The following is a 23,296-nucleotide window of genomic DNA, read 5'->3' on the forward strand; positions in this document are numbered from 1 at the left end:
GAGCCCTGGGGCTGGCCGCAGGCGGGCCCTGTGCTTTGGTGGTGGTTTTCCTGCTAGGCCCCATGGCATGTGACCCCATGCGACAGAATGCTGTCTGTCCTCGGGGCCTGCATTGCAGAAACTCCCCGGGGTTCAGGGACCTTCCTGAAGGCAGCCACTCTGTCCCCCAGGTCTCCAGCACAAAGGCCGTGGCACGCCTCCAGACACTGGCCCGGCAGCCTTGCTCAGACCTTCCCCTTGCCCCAGGCCCTTGGCCCTGCCCGCTGGAGGGGTGGAGGCCTGCCAGCGGGCGGGTCCTCATTAAAGCCACACCCAGCCCAACTCCCCGAGTGCAGTCAGCAGACCGCTCTGTATGGCACGGAGAGGAAGGGGCTCCTTAACCCAGGCCCCTAATATGGGTTTAAAAGTCAGCCGCCTCTGTAACGGTGCGACCGTGTGCAGATCACGTCACCTTTCAGAGCCTTGGTCTCCTTGTCTGTAAAGTGGGAAGAACAGATTTCAGAACTTCCTATGTAAGGAGATGTAAGGGGACACCTGAAGAAGTACCCTGGGGGCGGGCTCAAAGCTCCCAACCTGCTGTCTGGCGCCCACGTGCCAACTGCCCCTCCTCCAACCTGCAATGGAGGACATCAGCCAGAGGGCACCGTCTGCCCAACAAAATGGCCCCCGAGAGCTCGCACCCCTCGGAGGGGGACCCGACGGAAGGCCAGAGAAAGGAGTGGGCTTCTTGTGCTGGTGGGAGGGCAGTTGCACCCCTTCCAGTGCTGGGCCCAGGGGACCCCGAGATTCCCCTGGAGGCCAGGGTGGGGGCACCGAGTCTGGGTCTGGCTACTCAGTCTAATATTAACCTTTCTGCTCTGTTGATTTTGAATTTCAAACACTTGGGTAAGAAATCCCTCCTGGCTATCAGGCTGCCGCTCCTCGCCCTCACCCGGGCCGCCCACCTGAATATGACAGTCAGATGGCGCTCGGGTCTTTGAGAAGTGACGGCTGCCAAGCCTTCTGACTTCCACCACTTCCCAGAGACTGTGGCCCTTTCTTCTCCAGATGAGGGTCTTGTGAGCACAGGGTCCGTGATGAGGCCAAAAATTAGGGATTTACAATTAGATTCAGAAACGGAAGGCCGGCCCACCCAGTCCTATGCCCCAGAGAGGTGCCCCATCTTCCCAACCTCCAAGGCGGAAATGTAGAAGCCGCCACGGGGCAGCCCAACCCAGGTCCCCTCTCCACATTCCAGCGGGCCCAGCCGTCCTGACTCCTCCGGTCCTTCCTCAGATCCGCCGCCTCACCCACCACCTGCACCTGGGCTTGCGTGACCCCTCGCCCACGTCCAGCTGCTCAGCGTCCCCCACACTGAGCTGGTCAGTGTCCCCCAGCTACGGCCGGTCAGCATCCAGCCTGCATGTGAGAGTGGGTGCGCAGCAGAGGTTACAGCTGCACTGGGCAGAGGCCTGCCTGGCTGTGCCCGCGGGGCCGGTGCTCCGAGAGGGCGAGTGCCCAGCACGGGTGTTCACTGGGACTGCCTCGTGACCGGGCACCCCGTCCAGCTGGGGTCTGACCACTGGGGCTGGCTGAACACACTGCGTACCACCCCTGCCATGGCCTTCCGGGCGACTGGCCCGTCTCCTCCCCGTGGTTCACAGTGGAAACCTGCCCCAACCCGGACTCTCTCTCTCTCACACACACACATACAAGCACACATATACACTCATGCACATGGACACCCACGGAGGCACACATGTGCACACATGTACATACACATGGGCACCAGTGCACACATACATGTACGTGCTCACACACACACACGCACACACTTAAGTTCCACAACTAAAAACAGAGATGCTTTGGCCAGAAACCCTCTTCCACCTCAGGGCAGGCCCTCCTGCAGCCCCTGGCCTCCTGCCTCCCCCCTCCCACCCCCGGCCCGGCAGCACACTGGGCAGCAGGTGGTGGGCCCATCTGGGCGGCTCAGCTCCCACAGGACTAGAAGTGGCAGCAGAGGGTGGCGCTTGCCACCCAGACTCCACTGGCAGGAGCTGTCAGTTTCTGCAGTTTTAAACGGGATGCCCCTCAGAGTTTGGCTGCAGGAACAGTGATGCATACCAACAATGACCAGTCCAGGAGGCTTTAGCATCACCATTTCACAGGAAGGTGGGCTCAGTCACATGGAGGAACACGTCCCGCATTAACAATCAGCAACACAAACGTCCTTCTCCGCAGGTCCAAAGCCTTTGGCCACCCTGCTGTCCCTCGTAATTCCTCTCCAGAGCACAGTTTCTGTAAGAAGCACTGAGGATGTCACGAATCAAAAAATCTGTATTCCTGCTGCATTGGGCACCCTGATTTTCTGGGAATCAGCAAGGGCCCAAGTGGCCAGCTGCCTCAGCCACCGTGGGTGTCTCTAGGAAAGCAGTCTGTGGGGAGGAGCCCAGGGCTGGTGTGCGCGGAATCTGTGGGTGCACATGGAGGGGGAAGGGAAAAGCATATGTCAGGTAGACATGAATGCATGCAGGGTGGACCCCAACCAATGGAGAAGAAAAACTGGAGGGCCAGCTAAAATCATGCCCCAAGTAGCTAACCTTAGTTGGGACTGTACTGTATTTAAGACATAGAACGTGAGCTAAGTCTGGGTGCAAAAGGAGTTAAGAGGCAGGAATTATTGAGAAGTGTGTCTTTTTCTTAGAGAACATGCTTTTATCTGCAAAATATGAAATATGGAATTTATTTCCCTGGATATATTTAAATGCCAGATTCTTACATGCTTAGGAAAGTCGTGTCTTTCAACTAATTTGTCTGTTTCATCTAGTTTGTCAAGTCTATTGGCATCAATGTGTGCATAATCTTGCCTTCTTCTTGTCTGTGATATTTATAGTGATATTTTCTTTTTCATTCCAAACATTGGTAAAGCCACATCTTTTTAGTGTTTCAATCTGAAAAGGTCACTGCTTTGTAGGGTTAAACTGTAACATCAAAAAAAAAAAAAAACTGCAACATCACTGGAGGCTTCTGGCTGCTTTTGGTGTCAGCCCTTCTCATGGTACCTTCTTCACAGTCTTCCCTGAGCCACACCTGCTCACTTCTTTCTTTGACTTCCAAGAATTACTATAGTTCTCCCCACATTATATTAGGAGTCGTAGTGGTAGCTCGTATCATATCTTGCTTTCTCATTAAACCACAAGTTCCTTGACAAATATATTTTCAGAGCCTTGCATGTTTATGAAGCCTTAATTAGGAAGACAGAAAGAAAGAGAGAGAGAGAGAGAGAGAGAGAGAGAGAGAGAGAGAGAGAGAGAGAGGGAGGGAAGGAGGGAGGGAAGGAAGGAGGGAGAGAGAGAAAAACAGAGACATGGAGGGAGACAGAGAAAGGTAACTCTTGTTTGAGTGTAATCCTAATAGTTCACATTACCCTCCCTTTAGAGACAAATGTTCAGAGCCTTGCCAGATGAAATGCAATGCCAAAAACAACACTAGTGAAAAGATGGTCCACATCATATGTCATTTGGAAATGCAAATTCAAACAACATGAGATACCACTACACACCTATTAGGGTGGCCAAAACCCAGAACACGACATCGCCAAATGCTGATGAGGACATGAAGCAACAGGAACTCTTACCCATCGCTGGTGGGAATGCAAATGGCCCAGTCACTTCGGAAGGCAATTTGGTGGTTTCCTAACAAACTAAACATGCTCTTATCATATAATCCAGCAATCATGCTCCTTACTATTTACCCAAAGGAGTTTAAAAACTCATGTCCACTCAAAAACCTGCACATGAATGCTTATAGCAGCTTTATTCATAATCACAAAAATTGGAAGTGACCAAGATGTCCTTCAGTAGGTGAACAGATAAATAAACTGTGATATATCCAGACAATGGAATATTACTCAGTGCTAAAAAGAAATGAGCTATCAAGCTATGAAGGAAATGTGGAGGAACCCTGAATGCAGATGACTGAGTGAAAGAAGCCCATCTGAAGAGGCTACATGCTGTATGACCCTCCGGAAAAGGCAAAACTTTGGAGACAATAAGAAGGTCAGTTGTTGCCAGGCATTAGGAGGTGGGGAAAGAAAAAAAGACAGAGCACAGAGAATTTGGGGGCACTTAAAATAATCTGTGTCATTTTCTGATGATTGATATTTGCCAAACCCACAGAAGGGGCAACACCAAGAGTGAATCCTGATGTAAATCATGGCCTTCAGGTGCTTATACGGTTAAGGCAGGTTCGTCAGTTGAAACGAATGTACGCTCTGGTGGGATATGTTGATAGTGGGGGAGGCTATGTATGTGGGGTGGGGGCAAGGGGCATATGAGAAATCTCTGTTCCTTCCTCTCAATTTTGCTAGGAATCTGAAATTACTCTAAAAAACTAAAGTCTTAGTAATTACAAAAGAGTAGTTCCACAAAATGCTCAGTTACTGGGGAATCTGACAGTAATGAGGATGAGTTCTTGGGGAAGCATCTCAATCTTCCTGCCTTATGCTACACATGATCTGAATCACACACGAGGACAAAGCCACTGGGATGTTCAGGGTTGTCAGGACAAAGGAGTTTGATCTGCCCCCATTTAGGAGGATGTGAGGATGGGTTTCCATCTGCTCGTGGCAGTCTTGCTGGCGCCACAGGTTGCCCACCCTGTCCAGGCACTGGGAGGGCAGCCCTGGGACCTATGTTGGTAAGAGAGGACTCATCTCAGTCTGTGATCATCTGTCCTTGGAAAACCAGAGCTAAGCCAGGAGAGAAGTCAGCCTGGCACCCAGGCCAGTGTCACGCTCGGTTCCAGTGACCAGAGGTAACTTGCCTGGGTTGGGTCCCTAAAGCACAGGGCAGGGCTGGGTCACTGGGTCAGCACCACAGCTTTCCTGGAAAAGGAGTTCAAGACAGGAAAAGTAGAGATTTGTTATAAAGTACAAAGAGGGGTGAAAAGAGATCTGGACATGGGGGTTGTTAATGAAGAGCCTGCTGGTGGCACTCCAGCATCCCCACAGAAACCAGGCACAGTACAGGGTGCTCTCCCAGCACATGGGGAGGGGGAGCTGGGAAGCAGGCAGGTATGCAGACATGTTTCAGATGTTCCCCAGCTTCCCACGGGCTGGGCAGCCGCTGGCCTGGTGGCTGTGGCTGTTGCAAGTCCTGACTAGAGACTCTGGAAGAAGCCCACTCCAGCGCTGCCACTCCCTGTCCATGTCCCCTTCTACAGCTCTTCTTACGGTTCTCATCTGGAAAAGCCATGCAGTCAGAGTTGAAGAAAGGATGAGCAACGCTCCCTCAATTCTCTCTCCTCTTTTTCTCTCCGGTAAAACACATAATCTTTCAAGATCCAGCTCTTCTGGGACCCTCCCCCAACAACAACTTTTTACCCTTGTTCTTAGTGCAAGAAGGTGAGCCTAATACAGCCACAGGACAGTGAACTATTCAGCTCTAGTCTGTGTCTCTCTCTGTCATGGTCACTGTCCCACTGACTGATAAATGTTACTCCAAATCCCATCTCTCTCTTGTAGACAAGCTTCCCCATGGAGAAACCACGAAATTTATCTATCTATCTATCTATCTATCTATCTATCTATCTATCTATCTATCTATCTATCTACCTACCTACCTACCTATCTATCTATCATCTATCCATCAACTTTCTAGAGCCAGGCACACACTTGATGCTCAGTACATGTTGGATAAGCTGAAATGAGCAGGTCCTGTGATGAGGAAGAGCTCATTTCTGCAGTTCCACCTGCTGGGGAGGAAGGTGCTCCCTCTGAGCCATGTGATGGCACATGAACAGGCTCCTGCATGTGGGCTCCTCTCTTCACATGGAGACCCTCCCCCCAACACACACACACGCGCATGCACGCACACGAAGGGCTCCCTCGCAGCAGGTCCTCCAGGACGCCCAGGACACAGGGCACGTGGCTGGTCTGCAATCTCCCTTTACAGGTGACCCCTGGATGGGCAGTGCTCATGACACCCGGGCAGCAGCGTTCTGTAAGCCTGCCTGGGGTTGGGGTGACCCGTCGGTGCCCATAGGTTCAGGAGCTGAGCTAGAGCCAAGTAGGAGTTATGCCATGTGGCTGCTTTGCTGTGCTGGTTTCAGTGTTCCCTGGTCATATTCCGGAGGCCTGGGTCCGCCCGTGCTCTGGGGCTTCGAGGAGGTCAGCTTCGCCCCCACCCCTATAGGAAGGCGACCTGCACCGGGGCCTTTTGGAATGTCCCTAGCCTCCTCTGAACCACTGATTCTCCTTTCAGGAAACTCCTGGGGAAGTAATAAGGCCGACCAGGACTGCCATGTCCTGCAGGGTCACCTACAATCCAGGAAGGGGTGGGGGCTATATTTACAAAGAATTCCTAGTAAAGTAGGAAATTACAGTGTCACTTTTAGTACAAAATGATAACAATTATATTAACAATAGATTTCTTCTGTAGTAACACATCCCCAGCATACAAAATTAAGCCTCTCCTATACTGGCCATCTACCCCCCAGGAAACCTGGGACAAAGGCTGGGATTTTGGTGCACATGACACAGGCAGGGAGGCTCCCCGCAACATCATTTACAGAACAAGAAAAATGGGCAACAACTGACATGCCCATCAAAACATCCTGACACAGAATTGTTGTTTTATTCATACCACACACAATACCAAGCAGAGATGTTTCAAATTTCTTGACCACTAAGCACAGGGAGAGAGAGATTTTATGCTGTGACCCTGCTGTGGCAGACTGTACCTCCCAATGAGGCTGAACAACATGCCCTGTCCCCTGCGCCCCTCCTGTTGAACTGGGGCAACCTCTGAGAGGTCGTGAGCAGAGATGCACTACCCCACCGTGTCTGCCCACATTCTTACCCTATCGGATCCATGAGCATAATAAAATAGTTGTCTCGGAAAGGTGTGTTAGCAATTGTAACTGGACCACCAGCATACATACACATGCACGTGTGACCAAGATAGAAGTTTTGCAAAACAATACTTAACCTTAGAAAAAAAAATCAAGCCACAGTATAGGAAAAAGAGAGAGATAACCCCTTCTGTTCTGCCATTCTTTGCTCACTCAAAGGAACTTCATTCCAAGGAATTCTAAAGATACAGGAATTCCTTCCTTCCCACCAAAAATAATTGATTATTTTCTAGGCATGCTCTCAATTCTGAGTCTCCATGGGTGAAAAAGACACAGATATTCCTGCCGACAGAGCTTAAGATCCAGATGGAAGAGATGTAGAATGAGTTTCAACAAGTTTAATTTTTTAGCTGTAGGGCAGAGAGCTTTTTAAGGGCCTAGGAAAATATTTACCATCACCACCACCAACAAATTATTGGCTACAAAAATGTTTTTGGAGCTATAAAGTTTATTTTAATGTTCCTTTCAATGTCTCCAAAAATAACATGTCAACTAGTCAACTGTGACACAACTCATAGAATTGTTCATTAAGATTCCATCTGCTCTGGGCTGCGGCTGCCTCACGGACCTTTGCTGTGATGTGGGGCAGGGTCACGGCAGGCGGAGGCAGGCAGGAAGGCAGGTGGGCCACCATGGACCCAGCTGTGTAGGGCCCTGGTGGTGAGTGGTGGGAGGGGAGCTCTGTACATGGAACCCACTTGCTTATGCTGGTGCGGCTTCCAACTCCTGCATTTCCAACCAGAAAATGTACAGAAGTGAGTCACTGCAGTCAGCCACATTTCGTCTCTGTGCCAGGTGTTGGCGTGGGCTCTGTGAAGGGATATGAAAACATGCCTCTGCTCTCGGGAACCTGCAGGCCCATCCTGGGGTGGGCGGGTGTCTGCCCCCTTAAAGGACAGGAGAGTCAGCTCGAAGGCAAAGAGATGGACAAATGCTTCCCTGTAGGATAAAGGGGCTGAGAGCGAGAGCGCTGGGGTCAGGAGAGCTGCCTTTGGAAGGGGACCCGAGCTGAGGAGCTGGTGGAATGTTCTAGATGCACTACTGTGTGACCCTGTGAGGGCCAGTGTAAGTCTCTGTGCCACAGTTTGCTCGTCTGGGGGATGAGTGTGTTCCTTGTAGGGTGTTGTGCATGTTAAATGGGTCCATTCAGGGGAAGTGTTTAGCACAGTGGCTGGCATGGTGTCAGTGCTTAACAAACATCAGTGTATTTTATCATTACTGTCCACAAAGACAATGATGGTCAGTAGCACATTTAATGTGCCAGGCACTGGGATCTCTGCTCGGCCAGTGTGGAAGGGCCACCCTCACACAGACACCGTTACCCTTGATGGCACCTTCCAGTTAACTTAAAAACTCATCCATTCCTAGCAGCATGGAGGTTCCTCAGAAACCTAAAAATAGAAATACTGTACAACCAAGCAATTCCACTTTGGGAAACTTAACTAAAGAAAACAAAATCACTGGTTCAGAAAGATATGTGCACTCCTATAATTATTGTAGGATTATTTACAACAGCCAAGATATGGAAACAATCAAAGTGTCCATCAGTAGATGAATGGATAAAGAAGAGGTGGTGCATATACACAATGAAATATTACTCAGCCATAAATAATAAATAAATCTTGCCTTTTGTGACCACATAAATGGACCATGCTAAGTGAAGTCAGGCGGAGGAAGACAAGCACCGGGATTTCACTTGTGGAATTGCAAAACAAAACAAAGGAACAGAACAAATAGACTCGCAGACACTGAGAAGGGACTGCTGGTTGCCATGGGTGGTGGGTAAAACAGGTGAAGGGGATAAAGAGGCACAGAATCTCAATTATAATATAAATTGGTCACAGGGGTAAAAGTATGGCATAGAGAATATAGTCAGTAGTTCTGTAACATCTTGCTGTGTTGACAGTAACTACACCAATTGGGGTGAGCATTTAATAATGTAGATGACTGTTGAATCACTATGTTGTTAGTTGATACCAATATAATATTGTGTATCAACTATACTTTATTAAAAAAAGGTTACCAATGACTTGTCACCCATTCCTTAGGACATCCTCATACCCTCTCCCAGAAAGTTGCTGGTCTAAATGTACAAGTTTATGAAGTGACCATGCATCAGAGGCTTAGAGCAGTGTTATGACCTCATGTGACCTCACATATGAACGTGAGGGTGTTCCTGCCCCTCAGTGATCATAATCAGTTTCTAGACAGTGACGGACATATTTGTAACCTCACAGGAATGAGGCAGAGAGATTTCCCAGCTCCAGGCACGCAGGCTGCGAAAGGCTTCCCCGAGGCTGTGTGAGCTGGTCATGAAGGCTGGACACCCGCCAGGGGATAAGACAGGGAAGGTGTCATGGGGAAAGCAACAGCCAGGGGCAGGCCCAAGTGGCGACAGAGCTCAGAGTCCCTCAGGGACCGCCAAGTGTCCCCGTGGCTGCAGTAGCTCAGGGTTTCTTGGGGCCATGCTCCCGCCGAGACCCTGCAGAGAACCCTTCCCTGCCCGTTCCCAGCCGCTGGGGGCTGCTGGCAATCCTAGGTGCTCGCTGGCTTATGACAACATCGCTCCAGCTTTTGTCTCTGTTTTTGCGTGGCTTTGTCCTCTGTGTGTATCCAGTTTTTCCTTGTTTTAGAAAGACACCGGCCATACCACATCAGGGCTCACTCTACTCCAGTGTCACCCTCTCCTAACATGGTCACATCTGCAAAGACCCTACTTCTAAATGAGGTCACAGTCACAGGTAGCATGGGGTAGGCTGCCACGTGTCATTTTGGGGGACACAATTCAGTCCACACAGGATCAGGCACCAGTAGGAAGCTAATCCTGAAAAAGTGTCACCATTTCTCCCCTTGACCTCACAGTCCTTTATGACAAAGCTCCCTTCTTAGACGTATTGTGGTGATCATTTTGCAACATATACGAATATTGAGTCATTATGTTGTATACCTGTGTATGCTGAACTAATATAATATGTTATACTAATTATATAATATGTTAAAAGAAAGCTCTCTCATCCTGTTTCGGCAGTGGTCTTGGGAGGTCCACTTTTCTGCAAGTCTCCTAGAGCCCCCAAATCCAGCCCCACTGCCTATAGCAACAGCCCTGTTACTCGGAGAAGCCCCTTGGACTTTCTTGGCCACATGCCACAGTGTGACCAAAACAGTTGTGCTATTATCCCAGCACTTCCATCACAGAAAAAGGACAGCTTACAACCTTGAAAAGCAAGCATAAGAACTGCTGACACCACATTGGAAGCTAAGCTGTTTCTTGTCATTAAAAGACTTCAAGGACCTAATCCCCAGAAAGTTAAGAAACTTCCATCAGACCAGTTTCACCATCGAAGAGATTGCATGCTTTCTACAGAAGCTTTCTGAGTACAAGCTGGAGCCTGAGATCTCATCTACCTGAACTCCAGTCCCCTTGTGCTCACCCCTCCAAAATTTGGGAGAAAGAAAAAAAACAACCAAAAAACTCAGTGATTAGGTTGTGATTATTGACAAATGGCTGGAGATCCCTATAGTAGGGTGGTATTTTAAGCTACCAGAATAAAAGCAGAAGAGTCAGAAGGAGAGAATGAGATAGAGACCGACAGACACAAACAGAGACAGGCACACCCAGAACAAAGGAAAGGCAGCAAGTGGCACAGAGAGAGAAAAGGAGAAAGACAGAAATGCTCAGAAGCACTGGCGACGGGGGGAGCCCAGGAAAGACATGTGGGTGATGAAGGCACTCAGCAGGTGAAGCGACGTCATGAGCATGAGGTAAGCCTGGTAGAAAAACTCTTTACCAAAAGCACCGGTGCCCAAGCTTGTTTCAAAGATGGACAGACTGGCTGCTGTCCTTGTGACAGAGCCCTGGCACCTGTCCTGGCTGCACGGCCAGCCCCAGCCAGTCCCCGGGGTGTGCAGCAGACAGTCCCACTGGCCTGGGTGGAGCTGGCACTGGCTCCTCAACGTTCAGATGCGCTGAGCCACACCCGGCTGCTCCCCCCAGCTCGCCCTGACCAGGCCCAGCTGGACCAGCCTCATGTGAAATCACAGGCTTCAGGGGCCCACGGAGCTGAACTGGTTCCTGTGCTGAGCTACTATTAACCTGAAGCAAATTAACTAATCTCTCAATTCCCAGGTTCCTCACCTGTGACACAGTGATAACCACCTTAAGGGTGAGGTGCGTAATAAATGCCAGAGGCCCAGCTCAGCAGCTGGATGGTGGGAAACGCGGCTAACCCCACTTCCACATCTGTGGACGACACTGTCCTTATCAAGGGCAGTCAGGTCTCCGCAAGCCCCCAAGGCCCCAAACAGTCCATGCCGATCTTCACATTCCCAGCAGGCCCCTGCATGATGCCGCCAGCCCGGGGCGGTCCCTCCAGGAACCTGAAACAACACCCCTCTCTGCCTGCAGCCTCGCTCACACCCGCCCTGCGGTGCTCAGGGCACCCCCAGCCCTCAGGCTGCTCTCTGGGCTCTGAGTCTGGCTTCTCCTGTCTGACTAGGGGACCCCATGAAATGGGGGGAGAATTCCTACCATAGTATATGTGCTGCTTATTATACAGGTAATATTTGTTAGGTAATGTGAGCACGCCCCCATATTCACCTCCAAAATTCTAGAAATATTGCTCATTGTTGTGTTGGGTAATTTGAGGAGCTACCATATCCTTACCAGAAGTCTGAGGAGTAATTCTGGCATTTGGTCTAAACTATGGATTCCAAAGAGTGGGTGTGCCAACAAATGGCAAAATCGAACAGCAGGAGCCAGGCCTGAACTGTGCTCTTCAGTGGGCTGCTTGGCCATGGAATTCCACGTGGCCCGCGAGAACGTGTGCAGATTGAGGCAGGAGATAAGCCTTCTTTGGGAAAGCTTTGGCTGAGGTTACTTTGCTTATCTGGGAAGAAGAAAGTCATCATAAACCTCACCATGGGGTCTGGCTCCCACATTTTCCTTCAGAATATGATTAATTACTGTCTAAATAATAAAGTCTTCCAAGAACAATAGGAGGCAGCTATGAGAGAACATTCATAAATATTCCACTGCAGCTTGGTGGGAATATTATACTCCCATCAGGGCTCTGGGCTGACACTGGAAGCCAGACCCCCAACTCCAGGACATAAAACTGTGCAGAAAAATATTTATATCAGGGAGCTTTGTATGAGCTGTCAGAGTGCCACGTTCTGCTTCTGCCTGGATGCTGGGAATTAATTTGGGCCTGATGATGAAGCTCGGGTCTGAAATGCCAGCCGCCTCTTTCTGTGGCCGGCTCGCAGGAATGTCAGGGGCGAATAGAGCAGGACGTCTACCTAGGTAGAGCGCAGGTCATCAAAATGCTGTTTCATTTGCCTCTTGATTCTGCATCTGCCTTTTTGGAAATCATTTGGTGTCCGCCCATCGGACACCAGGGAAGCCAAGCATGAACTCAGGCCCTGTGTTCCCTCAAGGCAACTACACTCCACGAAGGAAAACTGACGCATGAATAGGTCATTGCCATTCATCCCAAGCGCCAGCTTTGTGACTTGAAGAAAAGCTGTGGGGGCAGAGAGAGAGCAGGGTCAGGGGTGCGATGCTGGTCAGGGACAGAGGGGTGGCCGTGGAGGGACAGGAAAGGCCCTCTACAGGGGGGGACATCTGAGCCAGGTCCCCTGCAGGAGGCTGACAGTTCTTCCAGGAGAGAAGGGGGAAACTCCAGGTGTCTCTAGTGTGGTCTGGGAAACAGTGAAGGACAGAATCTAAACCCAGCATGGTAATTTGGAGCCCAGAAAAACAGTGGCCCTTCCTTCCACGTCATTTTGGTTTATTCTGGCTGAAGTTCTGGCAAGACAAAAAGACTCTGCAGGATGCTGGCGTACTGGCCCTGTTCAGTCCTTTGGCATTTGGGGGACAAAGGACACGTCCAACCCCAAAGGTGACCGTGCACTTAGTGAGGGCCCAGCGCCCACCCGGGCAGCGCCAGGTTTCCTTTGTCGCAATCTTTTCGGCCACGGACATCTTTCCGGGAGCCAGACGCCCAGCATGGTCCAGTGGGAACCTGATAATTAGAAAACATTAGAATCGCCTTTGACTTTCAAAAGTTTTGAGGAAACGAAGTGAATGGGCAAAAGACATTAGAGAAATGTGGGAAATGAAAGGGGGGGGGAAGGCAGAAGGCAGTGAGGCTGCGGCACCGCATCTGACGCGAGAGTCCTTGGGACGCCCCTGTTGTCAGTTGTGTTTGGATGGGCTGCGTCTCTGAGAAGAGGAGTGATGCTCGGGACACAGAGGGACCGGCAATCACCGTCACACATGCTGTAGCCGCAGGCATCCGCAGCGGCTGCACAAGCACACGGAGAAGAGACAAAAAGCAGCCACCATCAGATTTGCTTTAGCTTTTTATTATGGAAAACTCCGACCAAATACAGAAGTACATAGGACAGTATAAAGAATCCCTATGAATTCAACACCCACTTCAACGGTCGGACCGTGGCCCCCAGTTCTGGATTTCTCTGTATCTCATTCACTTTGTCCAACCTTTGTATTCTGAAGCAAATGTCAGATGGTTTATGGTCAACCTGCAAATATTTCCCCAGGTGTTTCTAAAGCATACGGAACTCTTTTCATTAAACATAACGCTAATACAGTTATCACATGCAAAAATTGAACATTTACCACTTGGTATCATAAATCTCCATGTTTAAATCCTGTCGTAATTCCAGATTTTACATTAGTGGTTCTAATCAGATTCAAGAGAGGTCCAAACACTGCAGTCAGTGGACATACCCATCCATGTCTCTTTGACTCTCTCTCTTCTGTTACTGGGAAGACTTGATGACCTGAGCCCTTGTTTCCCCACCTTTACAGAGAAGAATTTCAACAGTTCTTATCTCAGGTTTCAGGCACTTGTGGTCAACCACATTCCCGAAAGAGATGGTCCCCCTTTGGAAACATTATTGGTACCTCATCCACATAGGCACACTGTCACCTCTCACCATCACAGGAAGAAGGGTGAGTCCAGTACAGGAAGATTATTTCGGAAAGGGAGGACCATGTGGTATTTTCCTCCCCTGGAATTTTGAGAGGATCAGTTTCATCTGAAAAGAATGTTGATCTGGGAAGGACAGTGTGTGTCCTACAAACGGAACTGTCTCCAGCCAGATTCCAGCCCAGACACCCCAAAAGGTCATCATATAAGACTCTGGGGTGGCAGTGAGGCATGGCTTGTCTACAGAGAAAGCATCCAAGATGGTCAACGTGCCTTAAAGGAACTACATTCCATAACTAGGACTGGGCTCTTCTGTCTTCAAAGGCAGCATCCTCTGTCTTCACGTCTTCAGACTCAGAATTGAAACTCTCCCAAGGACAAGGACAGTTGTCGAGGACCCCTGTGCGAGTTGGTAAGGGTGCGTCGGGAAGGAGGGGAGAAGTGTCTTGGGAAACCCAGCACTGCGCCAGCCTCTGGTAGTCTGGGTCCCTCTAAGAGTTAATGGTGGCAAGTGCCAGCCCAGAGAGAATATCTTTTCTTTTGGTGGGGGGCTAAATATATGTGCCCATGTGGCCATATACACTTCCACATGGATTTATTTTACTTAAAAGCAATGCTCCCAGGCAGTGTGCTGCGGGGCTCTTCCCACATCCCAGGTGACCCCAAAGAATCAAGGTTGGCCAGAGTCACAGGACTGTTTCAGAGCTGGGAGGGGGGGGAGCTTCAGCAACAAGAGCGCCTGCACCCTGCCCGGGACAAATACAGCCTCCACCCTTCGCTCTTGTCTGTCTCCCTGATGGGCCTCAGTGGGCCAGGCTCCCTCTTATGGGCTGAGGGTGTCCCCCCGACAGGTGCTGCAGTTCCGACCCCCAGTACCCATGAATGTGACTTTATTTCAAATAGGGTCTTTTAAGATGATAAAGTTAAGATGGGGTCATACTGGACTAGAATGGGCCCTAATCCAGTGACTGGTACCCTTATCAAGAGGGCATTTGGACAGACACACACACAGGGCAGACACTGTGTGAGAACAGAGGCAGAGATCGGGTGATGCGCCCACACGCCAAGGGCCACCAAAGACCGCCAGCAAACCCCAGGGGCCAGGAGAGGCCGGGAATGAACCAACCCTGCCCCCACCGTGGTCCTGGACTTGCAGCCTCCAGAACCCAGGAAGAATACACTTCTGGTGGTGAAGTCACCCAGTGTGTGTTGTTACGACAGCCCCAGGAGACGGGCAGGCTCCCCGTGGCTTTACAATGAAGGTCAAGTTCTCAGCTTCGCACACTGTGCCCCTCCAGGTGGGACACTCAAGGCACAGCCCATCCTCACTGTGTCGGCCAGACCAGCCTCCTGGCTCTTGTTGGGAGGGGCCGTCCCCTGGCCCCTGCACCCCACGTTGGCTTGCGCCCACTCACCTGCAGGACCTGTTGCCCATACCTCCTCCTGCCGACATGCTCTGACCTCCGTCCTGGCCCGGGTGCTGGGCGTACATCCCACACACCTGTCACTCCTTCTCTGATTGCTCATTGCGGATCGTTCAGGTGAGGGGCTGGGGTATTGCATCTTCAGTGCCAGCAATGACCCCCCAGGTAATACTCTTCCCTCAATCTGCCCCTGAAGACTCTAAGGATGCTTTTAAAATGTAACCACAAGACAGGTAACCGGGTGCTTCCTCCTAGCCTTCCACTTGATGTTAATGCATGAGGGATATATTCTCGCATGAAGTTTAGATGAAGCTAATGAAAATCAAGGTCAAATACGCAGTTACTATTATTTCTCCTGTTAAATAAGCAGTATTGTATTTATTCATTTTTTCCTCAGTAGTAAAAGGACACTCCCTAATTTTTAGGATGGTCCCCATAAAGTTTGATGGGTTTGGAAGTACGTGTCTTCGTGGACCATGGAGGCAGAGCACCCCAAGCAGAGATGCTCTCTGACACCACATCACCAGCTGGGCACCAACGGAAAGAGACAAAGCTCGTGTGGTGACACACCTGATGACCCAGATCGTTTTGTCATCCAGAGTTGAGAATGCTCTGTCTTGCCAATGGGTTTCAGCCCCAGGAAAGGTCGTTATGGATTCAGTGTGACCAAAGAAATGACAGTAGAACGTTCTTGGGGTGAAAGGGTTATATCCGACTTTATTTCCAGGTGGCAGGTCAGTCACTAGAATCCTGTCCACTCAGAGCTAGTCTGCATGCAGCAAGCCAGTCTCTGCCTCTGGGCCTCTCTGTCCACACGTCTTAGTCTCTGTCCTTGGTGCTGCCACCACTCTAGTCTCATCTCTGCTCTCCTGCATCTTTGCAGCCACACCACCGTGTTGCCTAGAGCACTGGGTGGAGCTCTTTATACAGAGTCGGTAACAATGTATTGCCCACAACCGGGGCCAGGGGAGAATCCTGGCCACAGGAACCTTCACTTTACCCCCCTCCAACCCTCCGGGATTCTCGCCTCTCCATCTCTGTGCCCTCAGTCCTCTGCAATGGTCCCTGTGCGAGGAAGCTGGAGCACTGTAAAAGAACCATGGGTGGGCCTTGCAATACCCACCTTCTCCAGCCTCTCCAGCAGAGTCTTGCAGACACACAGGCCGATCTTGTTGCTTTATCTCTGCCTTTGCTTTGTCCTCAGCAGCCGGAACTGCTGCTCCGGTCTCAGGTGTTGCCACAGCTCGTCATCCAATTTCTCTCTGTCTGGTCCTGCCTTTTCAAACCAACCCACATTTGGGTCCTCGTGACCTTCATAGGGCCCTTTAAATTCTTCCTTCAAGAAGTAGACCGTATTTCCTTCTGTGCTTGAGCCTGAGGATAGAAGCAAGCGTGGGGCACGTCACAGCCTGGACGAACCTGTGGTTGCCGAGTCCTTCTCGCTTCCACCAGCTTTCAACCAGGGGGGATTTCAACTGAGGGGCCGATGCCTCCAGCACCAGCAGGGCCTCCGCGCCTCCATTTCTGGGGCTGACGGCCCCACTGCATCCTTCCCCTGCCCACGGCCCCTGGCGGCCTGCGCTCCGGTGCTGCTGCTCCTTCTCGTGCTGCTTCCTCTCGGGCCAGCACGTCCTTTACTATTCCCACTTCATAGTGATGCCTTTTCAGTCAGCAACAAATTTTCTTTCTCTTGGGGTGGACCCCAGTCCTCCGCCGCTTCCCAGGACCACATGTCCATAGGGGACACTGGAATGTCTCCCCATCCATAGGTGCAGCTGCTGAAACACTCCTCCCATGAGGACAGCCTGTTCTTTTCCTTGGTCAAGAATGAATCCTGCTGACTGTCGCCAATTGTCTTGCCAATGGTTTCAGCCCTGGGAAAATTCACTGTGGATTTATGTGACCAAAGAAATGACAGTAGAATGTTCTTGGGGTGAAAGGGTTTATACCCAACTTTATTCCCACGGTGGCAGGTCAGTCACTAGAATCCCATCCACTCAGAGCGAGTCTGCATACAGCAAGCCGTCCTCTGCCTCTGGGTCTCTCTGTCCCTGCAGCCATATCAGTCTCTGTCCTCAGCACTGCCACCACTCCAGCCTCTGCTCTGATGTCCTGCAGCCGTGCAGCCCTGCCACCATGTCATCCAGAGCACTGGGCGGAGCTCTTTATATATAGTCAATAACAATGTATTGCCCACACCTGTGTAGTGAGCTAGCTGGCCAGGGCTGCGGGAGAAGCCTGGCCACAGGAACCTTCACTTCGTCCACATGCTTCAAAGAGAAAACCTCAGCACCCAAAAGCTGTCCCCCAGTGTGCTAAGTTCCTCTCCTGCCCCATCCTCTCTCCCTCCCAACTCAAACCTCGTCATATTTTCAATCTCCAGCCCACTAGTCAACAAGGAATGTACAAAAGATGGAGCCAGATAGGATTTACAAAAGTAACCTGTATTCCAGCCAAAATACCTTTAAAAAGAAATCTCTTCTACAGGGGGACAAACTACATAAGACACAATACATTTAAAATATGTATTGAAATTACAAATCAAACTTTTCCATATGATTCCAAAGTACAAAACACAACATTAAAAGGCATTCAAACAGCTCTTTTATACATCACAGTGTTAGTGGCACAGAATGTACTGACATTTCAAAAACACAGATCAAACTTGTTTTGTTCTTGTTTTTACCACCACTTGTCAAATACATAATGTAGACATGAGGAAGAACTGATATGGACCCATTCGTGCATATGTTTATACAAGATTAAAATACACCCATGGTAAAATGAGCAAAAATTGAAGGAAAGGTCAGGCATGTGGCAGGTACCCACCCCTAACTGAAGGCTCCTGGAACTGTGGAAGACAGGATTATACAAACCAAAGGAAGGACGGAGCCCAGGGGGCTTCACACACCAACCCGGCATGCTCTCCTAACTACAATAATTCACTGCAGGCCCTTTCGTTCCTTTTGGTGTTTTTGGCAATACCAGTCATAATCTCTTTGTTTTATTTGTTTTCATAAGGGCTTGGATTAATTATAAAGAATAAACAAGCTTTGGTATTTTTTTTAAAGAGACCTTCAAGAAGCTTTATACATGCAAAATGTTTTCCCCTTGATGATCTCAATGTGATTTATATATACATACAGGGGTATTTATTAATAAACGAGAATCTGAGAAATATACAAATGGCCCATCCTGGTTCTTTCCAATCCCAATTTTTGAAGACAAGGGAAAATTCCCTCTTCTAATTTGTTAAATAACTTTTGACTTTTGTAACAGAGGTGAAAAAGACACTCATCTTGGAATAGTTTTTGCATATCTGATCAGCCTCTTCCCATGGTCCTTGTATTCTTAGGAAATAGCTGGGTTTCTAACCCAGGTTTAAGGAATTAGATGCTGTGAGAATTTTTCTCCTTTAAAATGATGCCAGAGTTGCCAGATGTGGGTTCCTCCGTCTGCAGCTACTCCTGGGGTTTGAGGAAGAACTGATTAGGACAGCAATTTGTGCAATGCTGTTTATGCTAAGTGTGTCGGCTCAGACCCCAAGTCGGTCTCTGCCATGTGAACATCTACAGCGACTCCTTCTGGAAGGCACCTGCTCCCTCTGACGATTGCGAGGCCCGGCTGGCGGGGCTCCAGGACATGCATCAGAGCCAGACTGAGGTCAGCCGCCCCCAGGAAAACCTCCCAATGCGCTCAGTTCCCAAAGGGACGGTAAAACCACCAGGCCAACCTGCCCCCCACTGCCACCCCAACCCGACAGCAGCAGACCGCCAGGCCTGTGGATCTCCTTCCCTGCTCCCCAGGATGTAAAGGCCTCTAAACGAACAAGGGTATGTGTGCTTCTCGGGGGTCAGCATTAGAAACATCTGTAAAGGGGAATGTCATTTTCAATTAAGACAAACTGCGCTGAGCCCACCTATTAAGTGCATAGCCCCCCCACATTCTACTGGAGAATGCCAGCAAAGGTAAAATCCAGAACATGGGCCATCTTCCCCCGTTTGGTTTTTATTTTGCATCAGGCCTGGCTGATCCCGCAGTGCTGTGAAGAATGGGTGTGGCATCCTTACCGAAAGGAGAGGAGTCAGGTGCAGGAGAGGCAAGCTTACGTAAGGATCTCGACGGGATCCTACCGGCATCATTCTAGGGAATGGACGGTTTTAGCTTTGTTATGACTAATCAAACAGCAAACAGGCATGCCTGATGCAAAAACTCAGAGAAAGCAGGTGCTATGCTGACCCAGCCAGCCCCAGAATCTCTGTTGTCTCTGCCTGGGTCAAACCAGGTGTGCGTGAAGCACATCAGAGGTGAAGGCACAGGATGGTTGGGGCTATGGATGCGCATGATTGGCTCACGGACTCTTCAGGAGAGACGGACGGCCAGACGCACTAGAAACAAAGAGCTCTGAGCACCATCCTGGGGTGCAGGCTCTGGCTCGCTGCATGTACCCTGGCTCCCTCTGAAGGCTCTGCTTCCCACTGCAAGGGAAAGGGTTAACCCCACATGACAATGTCACGTGCAGTGGGCAGCCGCCGGCCCAGCAGGACGGACAGGAGTGGGGAAAGGCCTGCCCTGTGGGCCACTGGAAACAGGGCCCTGAGCCTGCTTTCTCTGATAGGCATTTTAAAGGACACTGGCTAAATAAAACCAGCGAACCCCCTGACCCTCCCACAAACTCCCCACTACAGAGACTCACTGCCCAGGCTTCATCAGAAGACGGACTTGGGCCTGTTCGTATTCAGTTACTGAATTTTTAAACTGCAATTATAAGGATAATTTTTTGGACATGATTTTGACACAGTCTGGTTTCCTAAATGGCTTCAGTTTCATAAAGAAAATAAGTACTACAGGTGAAGAGTGAAATGATCTTTTTTTTCCTAACCCATCCAGTGTTAGTAAATAAAGGAGGGGCCAATATACAATGTACAAGTCAAACTTAGAAAAACCCCCACGTTTTACAAATGTGTCTGCAAAAAGCAAAGAACTGAGATAGAAGTCAGATTTCTCTTTCGTTTTAAACCTCTGTAGAACACTTACTACATTTTTAAAAGTCTCGCTCTCACAAACCTGTGTTTTCCTGTTGCTTTTAGAGGTCCCAGAGTCAATGCTATCAGTTTGCTCCTTGCAAACACATGCAACTTTCAAAGCCATCTTAGAGTCAACTCTCTGGGAATACTACACTTTCCCCGCCTTCCAAAGTCAACTGATGGAGTGATGTGCACTATGGGTCCCTGTGCAGCAGTCACACACAGCCCGTAGAAATCCCCTCGCCAAGACAACTAAGTGGAATGGAAGGTTGTTGGCAGGGGCAAAGCGGTCAGAAACAGGGTGTGCAACTGTGTGAGACGCATCATTTCTCCACAGTAACTTAACCGCTTAGAAAAGTGAGCATCCAGGAGGCATCTCCCCCAGCTCCTGGGATCCCCCCAGCCCTGCCAGGAGCCCCGCCTCTGAGGAGCAATAGCACGGTTCCCTTTCTACTATCCACTGGAGGAGACTGAGGGGAGATGCCAAACCATGGTGATTCCCAGCAGAACGACTTCCAAGGAACACAGTTGGTTTCTGAAGACATAAAAAATATTTGCTGATACCTGGGTGAGGAGAGAGAAGCCCTGTGAGTGGAGTGGAGTTGCCAAGGAGAAAAGACAAACGGCAAGGCTAACGATGGAGATGCTCCTTTAAACACACCAGTATGTCCGGGGAAATGTCACAATGTGAGAACCACCATTACAGGAGCACACAGCTCACAGGGTTCAAAGAGTCATCGCAAGTTTCAAGAAAACCGCAAAGAGCACACGAGCCCTTCTAAGTCTCCTGAATACTGGGTGAGCGTGAAAAGCTGGTCAACAATAACTTCTTAAAATGCACACTTTGAGAAAGGCATAGGATGGTTTACGTGCACCTTGTTGATTTTTCACTCCTCAGTTGGGGGAAAAAAAGCCTTCCAAAAAGGATTTACTAAGTGCCACTAGTAATAAAAACAGTTATCATAAACAGAGTGCTTTTCTCAAGTCAGAATAATCAGATTCTGTCTGAAGTGAGCTGTAATCCTTAAGAGATTTCTTCTCTCAGTAACATGGCACTGATTGAAGCCAAGGAGAAGGTGGACAACACTGTGTCCAAGAAGGTCCCTTCAGCAACCACCAGACTATGGTTCTAGTCTATCACAACAGGGAGAAAACTGCCTGATGTGGTTCCTGCAGCACCTCCCTTATCACGTGTGCGGAGACCAGTTCTGTGGGGACGCGCCCTACCCACGCCGGGCTCGCTGGCCCTTGCCCAGGTAATGGCACCTGGGGCCTCGGCACACATTCTGACATCAGTCCCTGAAATCACGGCATCTGGCGTGACACTGTGAAGCTCAATGGGGCACATAAGGCAAGAAAGATGTTTAGTGGGGGGTAGCGGGGTGGGGTGGGGGAGCCACGCTTCCCGGAGGCAGAGGTCTCGTTCCAGCATCGTGCTGTCCTCTAGGTGGGCAACGGGTCATCGTCACCTTTACTGCATTTGCACTTGCAGCAGAGCACAAATGGGGTGGCCAAGAGCAGGAAGGGCGAGGCCACCAAGAGCAGGAGCCCGAATCCGGCAAAAATGCCCACAACCTGCAAGAAGGAAGCACAGGAGCAGAGGGTAAGGCGGCTGGTCTATAGGTCCCACAGCTGAAGTATAAGCCACATGACTATCCACCCACCCATCATCCTCATCTGCCCACCCATCCATCCGTCACCCACCCACCCATAGTTCCTTCCCTATTCCCTCTTCCCTTTATTGCCTGTCTTTCACTCCTTTCCCTCCCATTCCCCTCTCTCCTTCCACGTAAGTACCTGAACAGCCATCCACACAAACATGTGATTAACCAACAAGTTTCCCCTGAGCCAGACACTGTACTAGGTACTGAGAATACAGAGGCACGTGAGACCTTGGCCCTCAAGGAGGGCACAGACTGGAGGAAGGAAGCCAAACTGTAGTCGGCTGATAACAGTGCAGTTTGCAGAAACTGCCACGAGGTTCCAGGTGTAAAGGGAGCCCAAGGGCCAGACACCCACAGTTGCTAAGGGGAAGGAGGGTTTCCAGCAGGAGTTGGCTGAGATTATTAAGACAAGGTGGTGGTTAGTCTAGAAGGAAGACCAGGATGAGGCATTCCAGACGGGAGAACGGGAAAGACACAGGCGCGGTGCATGAGGGAGGGACCAGACCTATGTCATCCCTAGAGATTAAAGCTTCAACAGTGACTGTCACACGTTTTGATTTTGTTTTAAACACATTTACCCCTAGTATGAGTAATTGCCAAAAGCAGTTAAGTCTCAGATGTAGACATGTTGCCATGTGAATCAGGCCGTGGGGCTGGGAAAGGAACGGGATGTCTGCTTGGACTAGATCCCTCATGGGGCGTCCCTCCCCACAGCTGGAGCCCAGACAGGACAGCTGCAGACGGAGTCCGATCACCACCCAGTGTTCAGAATGATAAACTCAAGATGCACTGGGCCAGCGGTTCTAATTCTGGCTCAATGTGCTCACTTCTCTCAGGCCTGTTTTCTCAACCAGGAAGTAAGCAGATGAGGTAAGAGCTCTCTAAGGGCCATGATCAGATCTGAAATATGATACTAGGCTAAAGGATCCCAGATATGTGAAGAATCTGTGCTGTGAGTTAGACTTCTGCCCCAAACCGTCACACACACATGCACACCCATCACACTGCATTTATGAATTAGATTCTGCTAACATTAATAAGAATCCACGTTTTCTGCCCAGCCGGCGAAGTCTATTTGTCCAAACATAATGTCAGTGATGGAATTACAGTGTGAATTTAGATCATGCTTTGTTAAAATCATGTACGCACTGATATTTCAGAATACATAAAAACACCCAGAGGGCACTTGAGTAATCTCAACTACCTGGAAGACACTGTCAGTCCCCAAGGAACAAGGGACTCACTCTTGTGGTCAAAAATATATGAAAATCCTTCACTAAATGCTCACATGCTTGGCCAATAATATGCCATCTGAGTTTTCACTCTGTCTATCTCAG

General features: G+C 49.8%; 1 protein-coding gene across 8 annotated transcripts in view; it reads right to left on the minus strand.

The window, feature by feature from the left end:
- Positions 1-23,296, minus strand: part of RNF144A (ring finger protein 144A) — a 250,799-nt gene that overhangs the window by 131,454 nt on the left and 96,049 nt on the right. For 3 of the 8 annotated variants that reach the window (XM_057497478.1, XM_036881875.2, XM_057497476.1), the window contains one exon: positions 3,828-5,221. The exons of 2 other annotated variants lie outside the window; for them this stretch is intronic. In XM_057497478.1, coding sequence (XP_057353461.1) covers positions 5,069-5,221 — 153 coding nt within the window. In that variant the 3' untranslated portion in view covers positions 3,828-5,068. Of the gene's footprint in view, positions 1-3,827; positions 5,222-17,692; positions 21,871-23,296 lie in introns of those variants that run through there. 3 more of the 8 variants (XM_036881871.2, XM_036881872.2, XM_036881869.2) reach the window with 3 other exon arrangements.

Source organism: Manis pentadactyla, chromosome 2 (assembly GCF_030020395.1).
Source record: "Manis pentadactyla isolate mManPen7 chromosome 2, mManPen7.hap1, whole genome shotgun sequence".
NCBI lineage: Eukaryota > Metazoa > Chordata > Mammalia > Pholidota > Manidae > Manis > Manis pentadactyla.